Genomic DNA, 21,443 nt, shown 5'->3' with positions numbered 1-21,443 from the left:
AGATGTTGACAATCCTTTTGAGAACCTTTACTTTCACTACTTATACATTTATATACACTGTATATAAGCTATGCTATTACAATACGTGCTTACATGTCAGCAGGTTATGTTGTACGTACTGTGTCTTTAAATATTTAATCGAACATAAAAGCATGTTGTATCATGAGATCAGAGTTCAGTGTTGCCAATAACAAACAAATGTGAGGTCACGAAAGAACCTTATGGGCCAGGTGCGATCATGAACTGAGCAAAAATCAGCTCAAAAGTCCATAGTTGAATTTTATCTCACATTTCTACTATTTTTGGGCAACAACATGGCAGACTTGTATTTAAGGCGAAATATAAATGTGGCAGTAGAAGTGGGAAATTCAATATTCACTTCATGAATCTTATGTAGCAAACAAAAAAAAATAAAACATCTTTAATAGTAGCTGTTACCTCTCCTAGAGGAGATTGGGGCCTATAATTTAATGCCTTTTTGTGGAAGGGAGGATTATGACACAGACAAGAACTCTTCTGCATCATGCAGTAAAAAAGTCATAACATGGGGGAGTTGACAGGCAGAGAGGCAGAATGATGTTCAGTGCTCTTATCCTGCAGTACCTCAGATGGCCACTGGGTCGTTTCTATATGCACAAAATGTGTCAAAAACAGAGGTCTTCCTGCCGTATGCAGCCATTCTGCTGCAGGAACGACTCATAATGCTGCCTCTCAGCCGGGACACTTTCCCCTGCTTTGTGCACACACAGCAAATCAGCACAGCAGGGAGACCTTTGTGCAGAGATCTTGCACGCATGGGGTGGCAGTAATGTCCCAGGAGAGGAGCCAATTTTGTGAGCAAGTTATTCAGTCACTCAGCGATTGCTGACATATAAAGGAAACAAAGTGAATGATTAGACCCTCCTTTCTATGAAGCTATGTGGTAAAAATACAGACTACCTTCCATTGTCTCAACATACCCATTCTTCACCCACACAATTTCAATAGTGCAACTTTTTTCCACCCCATGGTGCCTGAGAAAATAATTAATTGTGGGTGATATTCCAGGTTCATTCAATGTCGACCAGCCAATGATTTAAGTTTCGCCTCCAATTGGCTATCTTGAAAATCAAATACTTGACAATCACACACACACTCATGAACTCTCATAGTACACCAATAGATATAATGCATCCCCGAGCCCTTTACCCTGACCTTCACTGTCACAACTCAATGTCTAATCCTAACCATTTACCCAACCTTAAAATAAATCCAAATCTAATCCTAACCCCAAAACAAAGTCCATCCGTCCATCTTCTCCAGCTTTATCATCCACACGAACACACACTGTTTGACAACGTAAGAAAAGTGTCAGTGTAAGTGTAAGTTATATAGTTATACAACAAATTTAAAGCTGCATACACACATAGAATGGTGTGTAATGGCAGCATATAGCACAGGGGTTAATGTGTTTAATGGAACACAGCCAGCAACAATCTAAAGGGCATTAGTGGAAATATTAGTTTCTCCCCCCCAACAGCTTTTGTGCACCTTAATCACCCTGTCTACTACTGGAGTAGGAGAGAGGGAGGCTCAGAGAAAGAGAGAGTGAATGTTTTTGTTCTGAGCCATGAAAGGCGTTCTCCTGCCTCAGGATGTTGCCTTTAAAGCTGAAGAAGTGGGTTTCCTGAGGAGGAAACTATCACAGAATAGGCAAGGCTTGGTCCAGACACCGTGTTCCACCAGTTGTGGAGCAAGCTTTTGTCTGGGTCTCCTAGTATAGAAGGGTGAGTCAAAAGTCTTGGTTTGTGAATTCCTTGTGCACCTTCTGATAGTAAACTTAAAAATCTGCATTGCTTTATAGGTGCTTGTTTCTTCTGATGGATTCTGGATTCTCGCAGAACTGGTTGACTGACAGCATAGACTTTGAGCCTGACCTTCTCTTTGGGAGAACACCGTTATAATTATTGCATGATGAACAAATAACAACTGAGACTTTTTGCCTTTTCTTTGATTATGTGTGAATGAATGGGTGTTTCTGCTCCAACTCATCACCCTGTGAGCATCAGCCCTCAGGCATTTGACCAACAGAAACATGTCCAATGACAGCTGCAACCTCCCATTGGACACCGACACATTCGGCCTGACTTGTATCTATGGCCTCATCTTCTCTTTGGGTCTCCCCAGCAACCTGTTGTCCCTATGGGGATTGTACCAACTGGGTCGCTCAGGTGGGGGAGGCTGTCAGCTGGTCTACATCCTCAACCTGCTGCTGTCTGATCTCCTTCAGCTGCTCACCTTGCCACTGTGGATCCTTTACCTGCAGGGAGGGCACCGCTGGCCCTACGGCCACCTGACCTGTGAGCTGGTTGGCTACGTGTTCTACGTCAACGTCTATGCCAGCGTCATGTTCCTGTGCCTGATAGCGCTGGACCGCTGCCTGGCAATTGTGTACCCACTGAGTAGCCGCAGGGTGCGAAGTGTCAGGGTGGCAGCACTTTCGGGTATAGCTGTCTGGACGCTCACCTTCCTGTTCTGCCTGAGTGGGCTGCTGCCATCAGTGTTTGACTCTGACAGACAACTGTGTCTGGAGTACTACCCCGTCAGCCCCAGTTTTGCTCACTTCAAGATCACCTCAGTGGTCCTTGGTTTCCTGCTGCCATGTGCCATACTAGGGTGAGTTAACCCAAACCTCTCCGTGAGGATATTACTGCTGTGTCCCACATGCCATGTTGTGCCTCCAAACCTGTTCTTATAAATGTCCTCTGTTCAAATGTGTCAAGTGCCAGAACACAAGACAGATACAGTTCCAGACCACCTTGACTGGAATGTCGTTAAGACATGTTGAGTGGTCACTAACTGCATTCTCAAACTGTAGAATCTAATAAAGCATGATGGAGGTGGATAATTGCTTCACCTTGTTCATGCTCATAGTCGTGTCAGAGTCCAAGTCAAATACATTTATTGGGTATTAAACGCACAGTATGGAATTACTGCCCCTAGAACTCTCTCAGTCAGAACAATAAAAGTAGTCGTGGTCCATTAGTGACAGATATGCAGAATAACATTATATTTCCTTCCTGACTAAATGACATTGAATACTTTGTGACGAACTTCTCATCTCTGTCTGACTCCTCCCTCAGCTACACCTCGACCCATATCGGCGTGACACTGCGGCGCTCACCCTCTCTCTCTGACCATGAACGCCACAAAATTGTGGGCATCCTGGTCGTCATCACTGTTAACTTCATCGTGGTCTTTGGGCCCTATCACCTCGTGGGCGGATACAGGTTTGTGTCCCTGCTGCTGACTGATGAGCCCTGTGGGTTGGAGCGTTCCATTTTCCTCATCTACCGCCTGTGCTATGGTCTGACCAGCCTCAACACTCTGCTGGATCCCCTCTTCTACATCTTCCTGTGCCCCGATGCTCGGCTGGAGCTGCAGAGGTCCCTGCCCTGTTTGGGAAGGGGGCAACACGCCCGCAAAACGACGACCCTCACTGCCAGAGCTCAGCCAGGCACTCAGGGGGAGACTGAGAAAGGACATAATAATCTTATTGCAGTATAGCTTGGATTTGCTTGGATGACTCCTGCTTTTTAGTCAGACCAACAGCACCACCCAGTGGGAATGCGTGTGCATTGAAAACTCAATGAAAACATTCATTTGCCTGCATGTTTCCACCTCATCATCTGAGGAACCAGTTCTGCAGTTTTCAGTGTTAGTATCTTGCCTTTTATCAAACTGAATTAGCATAAGATTTAACACATTTGTGTTTGGCACAAAGATTTCAAAACACAAAGGCTTCAATTGCTGCTTTGATAAACTCTACGTCAGTATCGAAAACCACACGTTAAAGATCAAACAACTTGGAAATAAAGTATATCACAAATACAACTTGGAATGTGTAATCATGTGTTCTTGAAGGTGTGTATGACTTTCTTTTCTTTTTTACAAAACAGTTAAACCTTTTTAACAAATCTGTTCATCACTTCATGCTGTCATTGACAGTCAGATTAGATCACCACTGAGATACAAGCATGACTGTGGGCCTTGTTATTGCAAGAGAAGCGTCATTATGCAAGACAATAATTCTTTTAAATTTTCTTTATTACTTCTTTTGCATAATGATTAAAATGAGACAAAGGGAAGCACAGTTGAACAGTATATACTATATATAAAATTGTGATATAAGCACAAACCTTTTACACAGATTCAACATATATTAATTTTAACTTAATCCTCTAATACCCATGGAGGTCCCACAATTTTTCTCTGGGATTCCACTCAGAGAAAGCTGATTGAACAAAAAAGTGCTTAATACTGTATCTGTGTGGTCATGACAAATAATCTCAGGATGATATACATAGTAGCCATCATGGAACTAGTAATCCCATCAATTTCCCCCCCGGAAAATTCACCTTCACTGTCCACCAAAAACTATTAAATCAACATTCATCAACCCAAATATTGCTTGTGTTTCAAATTAAAAGCCTGCCAGGAGGAGAATTGATGATGTGAAGTGAACAGGTGGGTGGATTCTAATTTAAAGGACCAATGAGAGTGATTCGCATGTACATAATCCTCAAAGGACAAATAAAGTAAACATGAATAAGTTGCACATAAACATTCAAACTGGAGCTTCTTACTTAATATAATGAGCTATAGATAGAGAACAAGGGGAATTATGAGATAAAGGTGGGCCCTACTATATACAGTATTGCCTAGGCCTGTTCTTAATGCATTTGTAAATTATTATGTTTAATTATATAAAATTATTCCCAAGCCATTATTGCCAGAATGTATGTTTAGCTATCAGAGTTAGCAATGATTTCAGCCTGCTCTTCCTCTTTTTTCAAAGACAAGGTTGTCGAGGAAACCTTTGATTTCATCACAAGCTCTACGGTGCTGTGGGAGCTGCAAGCAGTGCTGTGGGAGCTGCAAGCAGTGCTGCGGCGCCGGGCCAGTTCAGCAAGATCCTCAGTCAGAACGCTCTCCATCACTGCACCCAGAGAATGTCTGATCTTCTTGCACAGGTCGGGGCAGCTGAATACATACAATATCGGGTTGAGGACACTGTTAAAGAAGCCTAAGGTTGCTGCAATTTTAAGGCCTTCGCTTGCAAACTTCTGGAGTGGACACCCACTGGGAGCCATCACCTCCATGATGATGAAGATGTGGTATGGAGCCCAACACAGAACAAAGCTCACCACCACGGTCACTACAAGCCGGAAAAAACGGAAGGATCGCCGGTGACCTCTGCCAGCCAAATGGGAATTCACAGCAGCATAGCTGAGGATGATGATTACTAGAGGAACCAGGAAGGCTAGGAGGAACTTCATGAAGGCCAAGGCCTCCTTGCGCTGCTTACATAAGACTTTTAGGTCGTATGGCTCACTAGGAGGGAATTGAGCATAATTGTAATAACAGAGAATATGGCCACTGGGTAGGTGAATGGTATCACGGAATATGTAGAATGGGATAGTGCAGACAACAGCCAGAGCCCAAATCACACCACATATCTTCGTCACAATTTGCTTGTCTCTGTGGTTCTGGGCCCAAACGGGTCGCAGCACTACCAGGCAGCGATCCATAGAAATGGCCGCCAACAGGAAACCACTGACAAACATGTTGAGGAAGAAAATGGAGGAGTATATTCGACAGAAGGTCGTGCCCAATGTCCAGGTGTTGCCACGTGCCATGTAGAGAGTGAAGAAGGGGAGAAAAGCGGTGGCCAGTAGGTCAGAGGCTGCCAGGTTCAGGATCCAGATGCTGATGACGGAGCGGCGCACATGGAAACCCACCACTCCGACGATGAGGAGGTTCTCTATGATGCCAATGGAAGAGAAGATGCCATGGAGAGAAATGGCTAAAACCCTTGCAGAACTAGTCGTACCAACTGTTTGGTTTGGTGGGTTTAAGCTGATATTTGCGTTCTGATTGAAAAGACAGGCTGCCATCCCGGAGCGACGCGGTCAATTTGCTATTCGCTGAGATCTAAGAAAAAGAAGAATAAGAAGAGGGAGAATGTCAAGATAAAGTGAAGGTGGCACAACATTTCCGAATTGTCAGTGTAGCAGTTGAGGCATGTCAATCCCTAAAGGTCCAGTGTGTAAAATTTAAGTGGTTATTTTCTATACTTGGCAGGAATCTAAGAAAAAATAGTTATACATCATTTTTTTATGACATTTCACCAATAAATGTTGCTACATTTTACACACTGTACCTTTACACGCAACTGTAGCTGTAAGATGCACAGATATAAAGGTTAGACATCCAAATATATCACTTTTTAGTTCTGGCCCTGCACGTGTCATATGTGCTGTGTTGTTTCTGATACAAACTCCACAAGATGATGCTTTAGTCTCAAATTTTTGATTTAAATTGTTCAGTTGGGAATAATAATGTGCCTCTATGCAAGACTCTCACTTTAATCTCTTATAAATCTCATAAATAATGACTTACCTGTTTGTCAGGGTGTAATGAGATCTGTCATGTTATAAGACGGTTTGACACCAAGCGCACAGTCCCAGGCTTATGAGTGAACGAACAGAATAAAAGGAAGTCAAGATTCACAAAAGGAAGTACCAATTTTTTTTAAGAACCTGTCTAATTAGTCAACAGCACTAAGAGAAGGGCAAATTAAGATATTTAGAAAAATATTTAAATGAGCTTTGTTTTCATCATTGATTGTTTTTAGGTGTCACACCTTTTTTATCTCTTGTTTCACTTGTTAATTTTGAGGTGTGTGTGTGTTTGTTTGTGTGTGGGTGTGTGTGTGTGTGTGTGTGTGTGTGTTTGTGTGTGTGTGTGTGTGTGTGTGCGTGCGTGCGTGTGTCAGTGAGAGAGAGAGGGTGGAGAGTGTAAAGTGACAATGACAAGGCAAAAAGAACAAGCTGCAGTCATACCTGAAAATCACTAAACATAGTACCATTGGCTACAGAGAAACAGATCACACGTGAAATACTAGGAATAGGAAAAAAGTTTGACTCCTTCCTACCATCATGTGGCAAAGGGGAACTACTACCATGAAACAGCTTAGTGCTTCTCATGCAACAAAAGCCACAAACCAGAGGAAACATATACGTCCTCACTGACCTGAATTCATGTACTCTTGCCAACACATGCATCTGTAGCCAGTGTTGTAATGGAACAAAGTACAAATACTTTGTAACTGTACTTTGGTTATTTATATTTCTAGCATATTTTACTCCACTACATTTCCTAAATAAATTGTGTACATTTCCTCTGACTGCCTTTGTTCCCTGTTACCGCCAAATAAAATCAGAAGACAAAGAGTTGGTAATGGTCTGTATTTATATAGAGCTGCTTTTCTAGTCTTGATGAGCTGCTTTACACCATTCAATCATTCACACATCTTTCGTAATTTGTTCACACGCTGCAACATGGGGTTAAGTGGGGTAAGGGCAGTGCCAGGAACTAAACTCACAACTCACAACAAAAACCATAACAACATGTGCAATAAAACCATAAAAACATGTGCAATAAAACAATAAAAACATGTGCAATAAAACCTTGGGCAATATGGGGTAACTGTAGGTGTGTGTGTATACATGTATATGTATATGTGTGTACGTATGAATGTGTATACATATATGTGTATATATGAATATATATATAGAGAGAGAGAGAGAGCATAGTTCTGTCTTATATTTTATTTTATTCTATATTTGATTTTATATTTTATTTTACTTTTTTATTCTATATTTTATTCTATATGTTATGGTGTTTGGTACCTGGGGTGTTTCTCTTCCCGGTCTTCTGTAAAGTGTGACTCTAATTTTAACAGTGCTGTGTGTGGATTTTGGAGCTTTTAATTTCCCAGAGGGAACCTCCCAAAGGGATTAATAAAGTAGTCTGTCTGTCTGTCTGTCTGTCTGTCTGTCTGTCTGTCTGTCACAACCTTCCAGTTGAAAGACACCTTGCCCTACCAATGAGCTACCATGGTTCAATCCTTACGCCTCACTTTTTTAATACTTTTACTTCTAAAACCTAAATATAAAACCAGACTATCAGAGAATATACAGCCACATCAACAGGTAACCAGTTTCATTGGTGCAGCTGATCAGTGTGTTTTTAACTTTGTCAGTGAACTACAGAACAGAATACCAGTTACCCGTTTTATTGCCGTTTTTGGTCAGTGTACGATCTCTGTGAGTGTGAATACAAGTCAGGTTGCATGTTGTCCTCTTTGAATATTGACTCAACAGTGAAAAAAAAACCCCAGAGAAACCATTTGCACAACTCCGGAAGTATGGGTTCAGCCACGATGATTTGTTGTTCAGTCATGCCTTGTTTCGACTGAACCAACAGCCTTTGACACCTTCTAAAGCGCGTATACACAGACCACAAACAAACAAAAGACATGTCACACGCGGCAACCAGCCTTCAAACCATCATGTCTGCGTGAGTGTACCTCAGGGAATTATATGCATGTGAGTGAAATCTCAAGTAAAATGTTAACTTTATATCACTGCAACATTTGTGCTAAAGGATGTGGGAGAGTGTGCCACCATACGAAACACATGACCAGCAGCTGCCTGGGCAATAAAAACACTATTATGTTGACTTCAACAAATGCTTCCAAAAAGGGAGTTTGTGATGGATGTGCTCCCTTTTTGTGATTGCTTTTAATCGGTTTCACAAATTGTTATTTATGCATCGTATAAAATGCATACCTAAACCCTGTTTGGGATTAGCCAGAGTACAATACATGACAGATGACAACAACAGAGCATACCAAGTATGTATTATCATCAGTCGTAGTAGCAATGTAGAAGTAGAGACACAAAAAGAATATAAAGAAAATGATGCCGGCAAGCTCAATCAGGCAGTCGTTCAAGTTGTCGAATCTCAACTCAAGCCCTGATTTTCTCTTGTCACTACATCTCACTCAATAATCATCTGCGATACCAGACATGGTGAGGCCCCATTTGACCTAAAGGGCGTCACTGGGATGATGAACAGCCAATAAAAACAGTCTTGAAACAAACACAAGGAAACACAGTAAATGATTACGTTTTGGTTTTTTTGCTCCACAGAAACACCACCTTTTAACCCACTCCTCCTTCCACAATACAACCAACACATGTACCTCCTTTACAAAGTTGAACTGAAAAGACTCAATCAACACCAAATGCACCTCGGTTCACCTGATCAGGCTGATCTGCAGGAAAAGCACACACTTTTTTGGAAGTCTGGCTCTCAACCAAGTCAGCTTAGCCAATCACAAAACAGCCTCCGTCTTCTCTAAGAGTTCAGTGTGTCCGTAAACACACAGGAAACGGAGTTAAGAGCTGCAGAGATGATGCTTTTTTGCATTTTTCTTGTGCTTCTTGGTGAAACATGTGAGTATTTTACTTCATATAATATATAATATTATATCTAATATAATTTTGAGTGGGATACATCATTTTAAATGCTTTTCTATGCAGGTCAGGGCCAGCCCAATGCGACCAGGACCTTAGGTATAGTTCAGGACACTGGCATCATCAGAGCTGAGATTGGGAAGAATGTGACGTTGCACTGCTTTTGCCAAAACGACGTAACTCACATTTCTTGGTACCAGCAAAGCTTGGGGGGCGAGCTTTGCCTCATTTCAACTCGAATGAAGCAAATAACCGTCGCAGAAATGTCCCCTGCGTTTCAAAAAAGGTTCCATGTCTTGGCACACGCTAGAGAATGCAGCAACCATCTCACTATCACAGACCTTCAGGCATCAGATTCAGCTACATATTTCTGTGCGGTTTTAGAGTTCAACGGAATTGAATTTGGACCAGGGGCTTTCCTTCACGTCAGAGCGTCGCTCTCCAACACCCAACCTGTTGTCCATCAGCCTGTGGTGGAGGAACTTAGGCCAGGAGACTCTTTGAATTTAAGCTGCACAGTATACGCTGAATCACAATGTGCAAGCGAGCAGAGTCTCTACTGGATCAAACATGGTGCAGCAGGTGCAGCTGTGCTCACATTCCCCAGTGCAGGACAGTGTACAACAGAAAAGTCTCACAAGAGAAATTGCACTTTCAACCTTGAAATACACTCTGCAAGCGCCTCTGATGCTGGGATGTACTACTGTGCTCTGGCTTCCTGTGGTGAGATTGTTTTTGGTGATGGCACCAGAGTGGAGATCATAGGTAGGTGGTAAAAGTCAATTCTTGCTCATAAAACTGTATAGTGACGCAACACTACACTACAACTTTTTCGCCACTTGTATTCCCAACCTCCGCCATTTGGAAAGTGAGTGAAAACACTGCAGGTTTGAAGGGCAATGCGGAACTGACAGTCACATTAAAAGCTACTTTCTACTTTCGTCACGGTGGCTTCGCTACAGAGGCAGCACGTGTGGAAAAAAAGAAGAAGTTACATGGTGTTGCTTCAAATGAACTACATTGGCTGCGTATGTACTGTATATACCTCCACAAAACTGAAAGGGGTGTGAGCCGATCTGTCTATTCTGTTTCAGTTTTAGCCTTCCCCGTCCTGCTGTGTTGCCTGAGTGTGGCATTTGTTCTCTCCATGAACGTGCTGCTCATCATGGCAGTCAAAACATACAAGCTGCAAAAGAAGCTATGCTCTGTCTGCAAAGGTAAAGGTTAACACCATGCGCCATATTTTGCTGACTTGCCGGCTTGACATGCTTTCTTTTCTGCTTTCTTTTCTTTGCAGGGGCTGTTTCTCATCCGACATGCTCCGCCGCCATTGTAGGTTACAAAAAAAAAATGTAGGACAAGAAACCTTTGAGTACTCCTGTGCACTTCTCACGCCTATGTTATTTTGTCTGCGGTAGAGCCAAGACGGACACGCTCTCTACTATCTTCCTCTGAGTGTGAAAAGGAACAACAACCTACATCGTCAGGGGAACAACATGGAGACTGCATGCGTGTACTCCAGAGTAAAAAGTGGAAGAAAGTGAGGACAGAATAATAAGCCACTTCAGGACATAACTTTCTTTCTTGTCATCACAGAATGTAAAAAAATGTTTTAAAATAAAGCAGAAAAGCAGAGTTGGTGGGTTTTTTTTTATCTTCTGAGAGTGCTACACTCACACACATCCGCACCTATGATCACTTTTCAATCTGCAGCCGCCTCTCACGCTTCATCTTTCTCTCCTGTGGTCAAATTGTTGAGAGAGAGAGAGAGAGAGCGTAGAAGTTTCCATTGGTGGAAACATTTCGGTCTCTTGTGTTTAGGCACAGGATGTAGCCTCATACCACAGAATCTCATACTTAAGTGGGCCTGACCCTACAGGCATTTGTGCAACAAGCATACAGCATTTTGAATGCCGAAAACACGTTGTGCAAGACAAGTGTGGACGTTGTAATTCATCTTATTCAGAAGTCCCCCAGTCCCCCATTTTGTTAAAGAATTTATCTGTCAATCAGTCAGTCGGTCTTCTTTGTTAATAACCACAATTTCAGAGATGTATCACAATTTGACTTTGATCAAAGAACTCATCACAATGAAAACGATATGCATGATGTTAGTCCATACTGACCGAAGGAGTGAGCTAAACCACCACGAATAAAACACACGCTGCATTCCATTCATACTATTAATCACATATTATGTCCGTTTGACAGGTGACAGTGTCAGTTTTTGACGTTGTTGGGATGATAAATGCAGGGAACATCTGTCCGTCAGTGACTATTCAAACATACCACGGACACACACATAAAACAACCCAAAAACCCACAAATACACACACAGAGAAACAGGGAGTGATTCGGTTTTTGAGAATTTGGGAATTGGTTCGGCATTGGATTCACATAATTAACCGATATCCAGTCCACTACTGGTGAGCTACAAAATAAGACACCACTTATACGATGGTGATCTAATAATCTATGCCAAAAAAACTTAGCCATGCCTTCAAAAACAAAGATGACTTCTATCAATGTTCAGAAGGAAGTCTTTAAGAAGCATACGGTTCAGACTGGAGGACAAGGTGAACACACAGGTTCACATAAGGTCTTCCTGTAATTTTTTTGTCATGGTCTTTGAAGCAAGTTGTACCTCACCAAGTTCAGAAGTCGACGAAGTTTCATATGCATCTCATGTAATTATACACATTGCCCACATACACTCTCTTTTTTTCATGCAAACCTTTTAATAGAACAAGTTCTTCTCTGTAGGGGGGGATCACTGCTCACATAGGTAGTTTCTGATTGGACAATAAAACCGTCTCATCTCCTCCAAGTAGAGAGCGTCCTCTAGACATTGTCTACACTTCAAATAACCACTGCAATTCCAACAAAATGAAACGAGCGGTGTTTGCTCTGTGTGTGGTGTGTGTGCTCTCGGGGAGAATGGGTAAGTTCTTTTCCAATAAGTGCACTTTTCTGCACTCATGAAAGAGACTTTTTCCACTTTGCATTCTGTGCCCTACATTGACTTGTCCACTTTCCACACCTCCAGCTGTTTGGACATCTGCTGAAGTGCCGTCGTCTCTGCGTGTTTTATCAGTTACTGTTGGCAAAGAGGTAACGCTGAGATGTATCATTGAAGACAGTCCTGCAGCGATGATTTACTGGTACAGACAGAAGGTAGGAGAGGAACCGCAGATGGTGTCAAACTTCTACAAACATCAAAAGGAGGGCAAGTTGACTGGTGAATTTGAGAAAAATCCACGTTTCACTCTGGAAACCTCTGGTAAAAAAAAACATTTGAAAATTTCCAATGTGCAACTTTCAGACACAGCTACTTACTATTGCGTAAGTGGCTATTCACTGGTCTTTACGTTTTTGGAGGGCATCACTGTGATTGTGGAGGATTCAAATTTAAGCGTGCCAGGTCTGGTTTATCAATCAGCGTCTAAGAGAATCCTGCCAGGACAATCTGTGACTCTCAGATGTACAGTTCACACAGCTGGAGCCTGTGATGGAAAGCCCAGAGTTTACTGGTTGAAGAGAGACAAAGAACCTCTCCCTCTCATTTACACTGATGAAGTGAGTGAGCAATGTGAGTCAAACACACAAACACCCATCTGTGACTACAACTTGCAACTGGAGAGTCTGAATCTTTCTAATGCTGGGACCTACTACTGTGCAGTCGTGTCATGTGGACACATACTGTTTGGGAATGGGACTACGGTGGAAATAGAGGGTACAGTAGTTCAACTTCTTGCCAAGAACACAAAAAAAAGTGCCGTATCACAATCACTGATACAAATAACCTTTTGAATGTCGTTGCAGATGATGGCCATTCCCTTGATTTGATATCTGTCCTGAGCGGAGTTTTGGCATTCACCAGCCTCCTGGTTGTTGTCCTGGCTTGTGCAGCATACAGAGTCTACAAGACAAATAGCTCAGGTGGAGTAAACTGTACTATATTTATATTATTTGATCATGTGTTCGAGAGAAACACTGAAGAACACAAAGACATGTGCTCCATCTAGAGTCACTTGAAAAAACAAAGACAACAAATAGACTCTACTATGTTTTACACTATAATGAGCACACTGAGGCTGTCTGGATGAAGTATAATTGATTATTTCCTCCCATAAAGCAAAAATAAATTAACAATCTCACCTTCAGCTTTGCATGATGAACAAGGTTTTGAATTCTCTTTTGTTTAGACTGGCAAGCAAGACATGCAGCTGCTGTCACACCAAATATGGAGGTAAGCATTAAAGGTTGCACAAAAGAAGAGCAAAGGGCATTAATACATCCTTATCTTCAGAGAGGAGGTTTGTTTTAATGATTTGCCATTTAGTGGACACCTCAAATACTTTGTACAATACATCACACCTGTGATTATATGCCAATAACCTTTTTTAAATATATATTTTTAATTCAACCCAGGGTCGCCAAGATGCAGATAACCTCCATTATGCTGCTTTCAAGGACCCCAAGTGCAGCAGATTAAGAAGAAGACAAGATGACAGCGTGAACGAATGCGTTTACTCAAGTGTAAAGTTGTCAAGCTGAACATGATGCACCTCTGTATGTACTGAATGTGAAGAAAATAAAGTGAAAAACAACAACAATTCAGCCAGTGAGCTGTCGGTGATGTTTCCACTGTCATTAAACCTGCCATGTTGTGTGTCCCTTTGTGTTATGTGCAATTACACCAGTGGGAAAGCAAATGACATGATGATGGCTCTATTCAGGTCAAGTCATCAGGACAGTGTGGCCGTGAGGCAGCGAAATGGAACTCAGCCAACACTCATTTTGATTATTCACACCTGTGCTATTTTTCTTCTGGTGTAACATCAAAATGGCTGCCGTGGAAACTAAGCTAAGTGTTAGGTGGGCTACATTGCATGAAGAGAATTTTTTTACACAGAAAAACCACTGGTGACAACTTTGACCTCGTTTGCTTTTAGAACGTTTAAAGCATGTGGGTACCGTCTCAATCAAATTCCATTACACAACGGCAATGGCAGCCTCAGAAACAACATGCCACGTAAGACACACAATCCAGAATTGAATCATACGTTGAATGTAGAATTAAGAGAATGAGGCGTTGTGCTAAAGTCTGTTGGTTTTTAAATGCACGAGATGTGAGGATCGTTATTGAACTTTTGTGGCCAACGCTCTGAAGACGCTTTGCTCTTTGTGTGTGTCCACACTTTCAAACAGGAAATAGCATCAACGTCTTTGTGGTCAACCTGCAACACAGTACAATGGCCGAGACCATCCCACACGCACAGCCGAAAAACATTTTTCAGAAGTTGCCGGGTTAACATCTAACAATAAAGGTACACAACTGAGTTAAGTTAAATAGCGTCTGAAGCATTGAATGATCAAATACACCCGCCCAGACCTAGTAGACATGTTTGATCTCTGTGTTCAGACATTCACTCTGGTGTATCACTAACCTCCCCCCCCCCACACACACACACACACACACACACACACACACACAGTCACCGATGGGCTAAAGAAAAGACAGACGAAGCAAACAAACACACCAAGGCATCACACACATAAGCTATACACCTAGTGTAATAATACAAACTGCAAATACAATTATGTGGAAAAATACTTTAAATTTCTTTGGTCAGGCTATACCAATACTGCCACAAAAAATACAGTTGTCCAACAGTCCATAACAAAAAATACTGATTTAAAAAAAAAAATGAATGTCTGGCTATGCCACACAAATTCTGATGCATCCAACTTCAAGCAAGTAAAATGCACCTTTAATATGTTATTATTATTATTATTATTATGTAAAATATGGATATGGAAAATGGATAGATAGATAGATAGATAGATAGATAGATAGATAGATAGATAGATAGATAGATAGATAGATGGATGTGTTCAGATACAATGTTACAGTAAATTCAGCTTCCCAGCTGATGACAACAATAAAAACTGTGCACATTGTTGAATTATTTAACCCACGTTGCCCCTTTTAGACTTAGCCACTTACTGCACATAATGTTCGTCACTGTGAGGGTGAAGACCGTGTGACACTCAGCTGTGCAGATCACACTGGGGCGATTCACCTGTGATGGAGAACACAGAGTTTACTGGTTCAAGAAATCTGACGAAACTCGGGATTCTTGTGTCAGGGAAGAGTCTGAAGCTATAAAATCTATAAATATTGGCAAAAATGACGAAACTTTAAACCTTTTTTACATTTTTATGTAGATCAGCTCTCACTGAAGCAGAGGAAGGTTGTGAAGTGTAGTAAACCCAAACTGCTGACATTGGACATGGCAGGTTGATGCAAAAATATTATTATATTATATTATTAAGTAAAAGGCTTACATTCTCCGATAGACAGGCAGGCATTCCTAACTGAGCAGAATGAGGGCCAAAATTAAGAATATGGACAGGAAATGGGATGAGGACAGACATCAAACCACCAGAGACATGTGGAAAGAGACTGAATCCACACCAAGTGGGATCGGATGATTGGGCACAGGTGAAAGACATAAAGGCGGGGCTAACAATCACAACAGCAGGAAGCCAGACAAAGACAGGAAGTAAATCACTTAAGAGACACACGAGGTGCATAACTTCAAAGAAAAACAGGAAATATTGGAGGCGGGGAAACTGTAAAACATTAGGAAAATAGAAGTCCAAGACAAAAAGTTATATGAAATTCAAAGGAATAAATTACAAAAAAAAACCACACAAAATACAAATGTTTTACACTTTGATGGCCTGAGAGCATCAACAATCCTCTGTACTGGAAAATAACTGCTGTGTATATGTTTGTTATCAGTGTCAGTGTTGACACCTGTGGTCTGCATTTCTGGTAAAGGTCGACTCTATACACGTTCGCAAACCTCTGCTCTTTCTGCTGTAGCGTCAGTGTGGTTTCAAAGAGGATGTTGAAGTGTTACTTTTTGTTGTTGTTGTTGGGTGTTGTTTTTGGTTTTTTTCAACCAAACCAAATTTTTCCATTCCCTTAATTTGTCCGATACATATTTTAAAAAGGTTTAATGTGACCGGTTTATTTAAAATGCTGGTTTCACTGACTTTGTGATATCAATGCAATCAAGCAAACGCGTCCCCGCATACATGTGTTTTATGTTTATAATCATGAGATCACGCTGATTCAGTCATTTTGACACCGCCATAATCTGTGGATGTGTGTAAGATAAAAGAAAGGGGAAGGTTCTATGACATGGCTGTGGAGTTGTTTTCCTTCTCCCCTTAAGCCTCTGGAAATGTGGAAATATTTGTTTATTGACACATTATGACAGGACAAACAAATATTTATAATATGAACTTTGAGAAAACCTGATCAGATTTCATAACCGAGTGATTGGTCAATCTTTCAAAAAAATGTGTATTCATTATAAAGTGATGTTGGATGATGACCTCCTGCTCAATTATAATACAATCTTAAGAATCTTAAGAAAACCCTGACCAGTCTATTGTTATTTTTCAGTGATTTTCCAAATTGAAATGCTCCTTTCAACACGTGACAAAAAAAAACAATCAAACCATAGATGACAGTGAGCATGTGACCAGTGATGTCGGCACATCTTTTCAAGAGATCTTCAGAGTGGAGAAAGTATCGTGTCACTCAACGCGGCGAAATCAACATGATGACACCTCCAAACTTTCTTTTCTTTCTGGCGTATTTGCTCCTGGGGAAAATGGGTGAGGGTTTTTTTTATGTTTCTGGTTATGATGCAATTTTTTAAAAGATTAAATCGAATGTGTTTTTGCTTTTTCTCCTTTTTTTTCTTCAGCTGAGACGAACCATCTTGTTCTGTCCACAACTGCTCATCAAGACATTAGATTTATATCAGCTAATGTTGGTGACAACGTGACTTTGTCATGTTTATTCACCAGAGATGATTATAAACTTTACTGGTACAAGCAAACACTGGGTCAGAAGCCACAGCTTATCTGTGTCATAGAACTTAGTCAAAGAACGCACCTTTTTTATAATGAGTTTGAAAAAAATCCACATTTATCACTTCAAACTGATGCTGGTTTGAATCACTTAAACATTTCTGATGTTCAACTTTCTGACTCAGCGACTTACTCATGTGTAGTCAGTCAGTCACGTTGGCTTAAATTTAAAGAAGTCATCACTGTGAGTGTGGAGGGTTCAAGGTGGAATCTTCACCCTCTGGTCCATCAGTCAGAGTCACAAAGACTTCAGCCAGGAGATTCTGTCACTCTCAACTGTACAGTTGACACAGGAGCATGTGCTGGAGAAGAACACAGCGTTTACTGGCTCAAGAACTCTCAAGAACCTCACCATGGAACCATTTACACCAAAGGAGACAGAAGTGATCAGTGTGAGAGGAAACCCAACACTCAAACACACACCTGTGTCTACAAATTACCAATGAACAGTGTGAATCTCTCTCATGCTGGGACCTATTACTGTGCTGTCGCCACATGTGGACATATACTGTTTGGGAACGGGACCAAACTGGACTTTAACGGTAAGAAACTTCTAGATGCCACCTCATCTGATGAGTAGTGACAGTTCATTCTTTGGCAAAAACATGACAGAGACAAAATGTCTATAATGTCTCCAGTTACAGATCAGTCATCAATGTATATCATGGCTGGAGCTTTGACATTCACCACCCTCCTGAGTATTTTACTGGCTTTCTTACTGTACAAGAGAGACAAATGTTCAGGTAATCACTTCTTCTGATGTTGACCAGCTTCTATTCACTGAATTTGGCTTTTGAATTAAACACCGTCATGTGTGTGTTTCACAACCAGAGTCTTGTGCCCAATTATCAGCTCGCTCCACATCAAATGAAGAGGTAAATACATTATAATCTCTCATCAAACTTACATATACCACCTTATATTAGCACAAACAGAGCCATATTACAATGTACTGATGTTTGTGTGTGTTGTTTCCAGGGAAACAGAGATGGAGACAATGTCCACTATGCTGCTTTAAGTGTCCACCTGCCTAACAGATCAAGAAGACAGATGGACAATGCAAAGAATGAATGTGTGTACTCCAGTGTTCGACATTAACTCTGTCTTTGTAAATTCTGTCATTTTCTCAGTCTTTCTTTATTGTAAACGTCACACACGTGAAGTTTTTGTTTAGTACCTTTGTAATTTCCACTATAATTAACATGTTTTTGTGATTTAAAGCAGGATTTACATGGAGGAAATTGTACTTAATGATGCTGTACAAGAGATTTGTTATAGATGCCCATTTTGTCTGTTTTTAACAAGGAATAAAAGTCACTAAGAAAAAAAAAACTCTTTTGCAAGAGTTTCCTGGCCAAGACTGGCAGTGGTATAGACAGGACATGGTTACAGCTATTTGAAGTTGACATAGAATGCTTTTATCGCACATATATGTTAGATATGGAGGTCTACTTACATATATTAACTTGTTTTCATGGTTAAAAATCTCCCAGTCGCTGCAAACAAGCTGATCAAAATATCTCCTCACTGACGCTCTCGTCAGCCGCGCTGTTTCAGACCAAAGTCAAACCCCCAGAACGTGGACTGTGTTGTGATTGGCCAGCCAACGAGAGCTTTCCCACTGTCCTGTGATTGGCCAGGTACCTGGAAGTGACGTAATTGGTAGGCCAGCTCTCAGATACACAGCTCCCCCTCTGGCACGGTGGATGCTCTGCATCTCAGCAGCTACAACGAGAGTAGTTCTTCTTCTTCTGCGGTTGAATGTACGCAACCAGATGTGCCCGGACTAGTGCCCGCACCAGGAGGCGCTACGGTGGTGAGAGGAGTGGTGAGGATTTCTGATGACATCATCAGCATAGGGAAGTGCCGATCCGCTTCGCAGAGCCAAGGAAAACAACACAACACTGTTTTCTCAGCAGTGGCTGAACTGTTTGTTCTGAAACTTTAGGGTTTCATAAACGAGGTAATGACGCAGATACACACACAAACGCAGCGTTAATTGGAGCTTCTGGTCTATGTCGCCTTTAAACATAAAGCATACTCAGCATAACAGCCAACAGTAATGCTGTAGTAGAGCAAGTCGTCTTTGATGATTGCTTAAAGCTGCTTTATGCTACAGTTTTTGCGAGTATTAGTCCTGCTCACCAAGCAGAAAAAACATTTAGACAACAGAAGAACTAGTCACCAAGGATAGTCATCCGGGCCTCGACCTGGCAACCCATGAACCTCCCCTGCACGACGGACCTTTCAGCTGTGAGCCGCTCGAACCAGACGTGTTCGAGGGAGCTGTAGCATCGTTCTCTTCTGCGCCCAGACTTGTACCGCCACCTGATGGTGAAGTGGGACACTACAGGACCCTGACGCGTGAGTATACCATGGTCCGTGATATGTAACCCGCAATGTGTCGTGCACTTAAGTAAACCAGGGCCTGAAAAACTTTAAACAAAAATTGGGCTCTGCCTCATTTGGTCCTAAAGAGGTAACAATAAGAATATGAACTTCAATAACTTTAATAGCGCTCGTAGCCCGAATTACATAACACTTTTCTGAAGAAAAGTGCTACAAAGTGCTTATTAGTCTAATCAAGCCCAGTCAAATAATATAACAGATTGCAAACTGAGGAAGAAGAAACCTCTGACAGAACTGGACTCAAAGACGTGCGGCATCTGCCTCGGCCGGTTGGGGTGAAAGGATAAGAGGAGAGGTGGAGAACAGAAAGGAAGGAGAGGAGAGCAAGTATGTTAAAATAAAAATAAAATAAGAGGAAAGGGAGAGAACAAGAGAAAGAGGGAACAGGGGACACCAGCAAATGAACAAACAAACAATACAGCATATAAATACAAACAACAATGACGTAAAAAGAGAGAAATGTTACAGTTTGCCCTTTTTTTCCATGGTAAAGAACTTGAAAGTGCAATGATTAATGATTGATTTGATTAATTTTCTTACACAGATTAATACCTAGATGTATACAAGCCAGGCATTATTGTATTATTTACTTTTCTCTGAGGTTATTATAAATCAAAGCCCAGTACAGCTCTGACTTATTTCGCCATCATTTTTTTAAAGTGTGGCACAAAGATGAAGACAGTGAACTTGCAGTGAACACGTGATTTGTTTCTTACAGTAGGACTTACCGTGCAGACTTACTGCAGGCTGGCCAATCAAAGTCAACTGTGCAACGTACAACCCTTTTTTTTTCTGAAGAGTGGAAAGAAGAAGATCCTTTTTAAGTCCAGACAAGAATTAGACATGGAGACATCTCTTAAGGTTTTCCTCTATCTTACATGGCTGTCCCAGCTGGGGAACATGGGTGAGTTATGTAGTTCAGTGTTTTTGGTTAGTGCAAAAATCCTCTTTTGTTTTTCTATCATCAGATTCAAATAATTGTATATTTGCTTTGGCTGTCATTTCACTGCAGCTCAGAAGAGTGAAGATCTGACATCCAGATATGTGCATCAAGAGAAACACTTGATATCAGCTACAGTTGGAGAGGACGTGACTCTGCCGTGCTTTCATCAAGGAGGTGATTCAGCATGGATCTTCTGGTACAAGCAAAGCCCGGGACAGATGCCAAGGCTCATCTCAACCATCCATGTGTTGCGGAGACAGAGCTCTTTTTCTGATGAATTTAACAACACGCGCTTTACAGTGAAGTATGAAGACGGTACATGCCGGCTGTCAATTTCAGATTTGCACATTTCAGACTCAGCCACATACTTGTGTGCATCCTCCCACACGCATGCACTGACCTTTGCAGAAGGCATTACAGTCATTGTGCAGGGCTCAGGGTTGAACCTCCAGGCTCTGGTCCATCATGAGGATCTCAGCTGTACGCTTCACAATGAGAGCTGTGGTGAAGGACACAGTGTTTACTGGCTCATGAGCTCCAATGAAACTCACACAGGATTAATTCACACCAAAGGAGACATGTGTGACCAACGTGAAAGGACACGTGGCACACAAACACACACCTGTGTGCACAACTTGTCACTGAATACGTCTGGGGCCGACTACTGTGCTGTTTTGTCATGTGGACATATACTGTACGGAAATGGGACCAAACTGGACAGTAAATGTGAGTAACATCATGGAAGAATCTGTCTTATTTTCTGATCACAT

At 41.6% G+C, this 21,443-nt stretch overlaps 6 protein-coding genes across 6 annotated transcripts; 5 read left to right on the top strand and 1 right to left on the bottom strand.

Moving 5' to 3' along the window:
• Window positions 1-46: 46 nt before the first annotated feature.
• Window positions 47-3,859, top strand: si:dkey-165a24.9 (probable G-protein coupled receptor 132). Its single transcript, XM_058626072.1, has 3 exons — window positions 47-1,766; window positions 1,844-2,655; window positions 3,123-3,859. Exons 2-3 carry the CDS (start codon window positions 2,075-2,077, stop codon window positions 3,544-3,546), a joined length of 1,005 nt encoding a protein of 334 aa, XP_058482055.1. The 5' UTR covers window positions 47-1,766; window positions 1,844-2,074; the 3' UTR covers window positions 3,547-3,859.
• A 365-nt stretch (window positions 3,860-4,224) lies between these two features.
• Window positions 4,225-6,504, bottom strand: LOC131457000 (prostaglandin D2 receptor 2-like). The gene is made up of 2 exons (XM_058625732.1): window positions 6,442-6,504; window positions 4,225-5,973 (listed from the first exon to the last, which is right to left on the bottom strand). The coding sequence occupies exon 2, from the start codon at window positions 5,934-5,936 to the stop codon at window positions 4,785-4,787; it is 1,152 nt and encodes a 383-aa protein (XP_058481715.1). The 5' UTR covers window positions 5,937-5,973; window positions 6,442-6,504; the 3' UTR covers window positions 4,225-4,784.
• Window positions 6,505-9,090: 2,586 nt separating this feature from the next.
• LOC131456984 (uncharacterized) lies at window positions 9,091-10,983 on the top strand. The gene is made up of 5 exons (XM_058625712.1): window positions 9,091-9,344; window positions 9,432-10,130; window positions 10,460-10,582; window positions 10,663-10,697; window positions 10,784-10,983. Exons 1-5 carry the CDS (start codon window positions 9,302-9,304, stop codon window positions 10,907-10,909), a joined length of 1,026 nt encoding a protein of 341 aa, XP_058481695.1. The 5' UTR covers window positions 9,091-9,301; the 3' UTR covers window positions 10,910-10,983.
• A 1,213-nt stretch (window positions 10,984-12,196) lies between these two features.
• Window positions 12,197-14,242, top strand: LOC131456962 (uncharacterized). Its single transcript, XM_058625685.1, has 5 exons — window positions 12,197-12,306; window positions 12,412-13,098; window positions 13,188-13,304; window positions 13,571-13,614; window positions 13,797-14,242. Exons 1-5 carry the CDS (start codon window positions 12,252-12,254, stop codon window positions 13,920-13,922), a joined length of 1,029 nt encoding a protein of 342 aa, XP_058481668.1. The 5' UTR covers window positions 12,197-12,251; the 3' UTR covers window positions 13,923-14,242.
• Window positions 14,243-16,991: 2,749 nt separating this feature from the next.
• Window positions 16,992-18,598, top strand: LOC131455946 (uncharacterized). The gene is made up of 5 exons (XM_058623830.1): window positions 16,992-17,063; window positions 17,156-17,863; window positions 17,966-18,064; window positions 18,147-18,196; window positions 18,300-18,598. Exons 1-5 carry the CDS (start codon window positions 17,006-17,008, stop codon window positions 18,417-18,419), a joined length of 1,035 nt encoding a protein of 344 aa, XP_058479813.1. The 5' UTR covers window positions 16,992-17,005; the 3' UTR covers window positions 18,420-18,598.
• Window positions 18,599-20,490: 1,892 nt separating this feature from the next.
• LOC131455941 (uncharacterized) lies at window positions 20,491-21,407 on the top strand. The gene is made up of 2 exons (XM_058623823.1): window positions 20,491-20,634; window positions 20,743-21,407. The coding sequence occupies exons 1-2, from the start codon at window positions 20,574-20,576 to the stop codon at window positions 21,405-21,407; spliced, it is 726 nt and encodes a 241-aa protein (XP_058479806.1). The 5' UTR covers window positions 20,491-20,573.
• Window positions 21,408-21,443: the final 36 nt, after the last annotated feature.

This window comes from Solea solea, chromosome 3 (genome assembly GCF_958295425.1).
Source record: "Solea solea chromosome 3, fSolSol10.1, whole genome shotgun sequence".
In the NCBI taxonomy this organism is placed as follows: Eukaryota; Metazoa; Chordata; class Actinopteri; order Pleuronectiformes; family Soleidae; genus Solea; species Solea solea.
The sequence above is the reverse complement of the archived record's forward strand: the minus strand, read 5'-3'. Positions and strand labels throughout refer to the sequence as shown.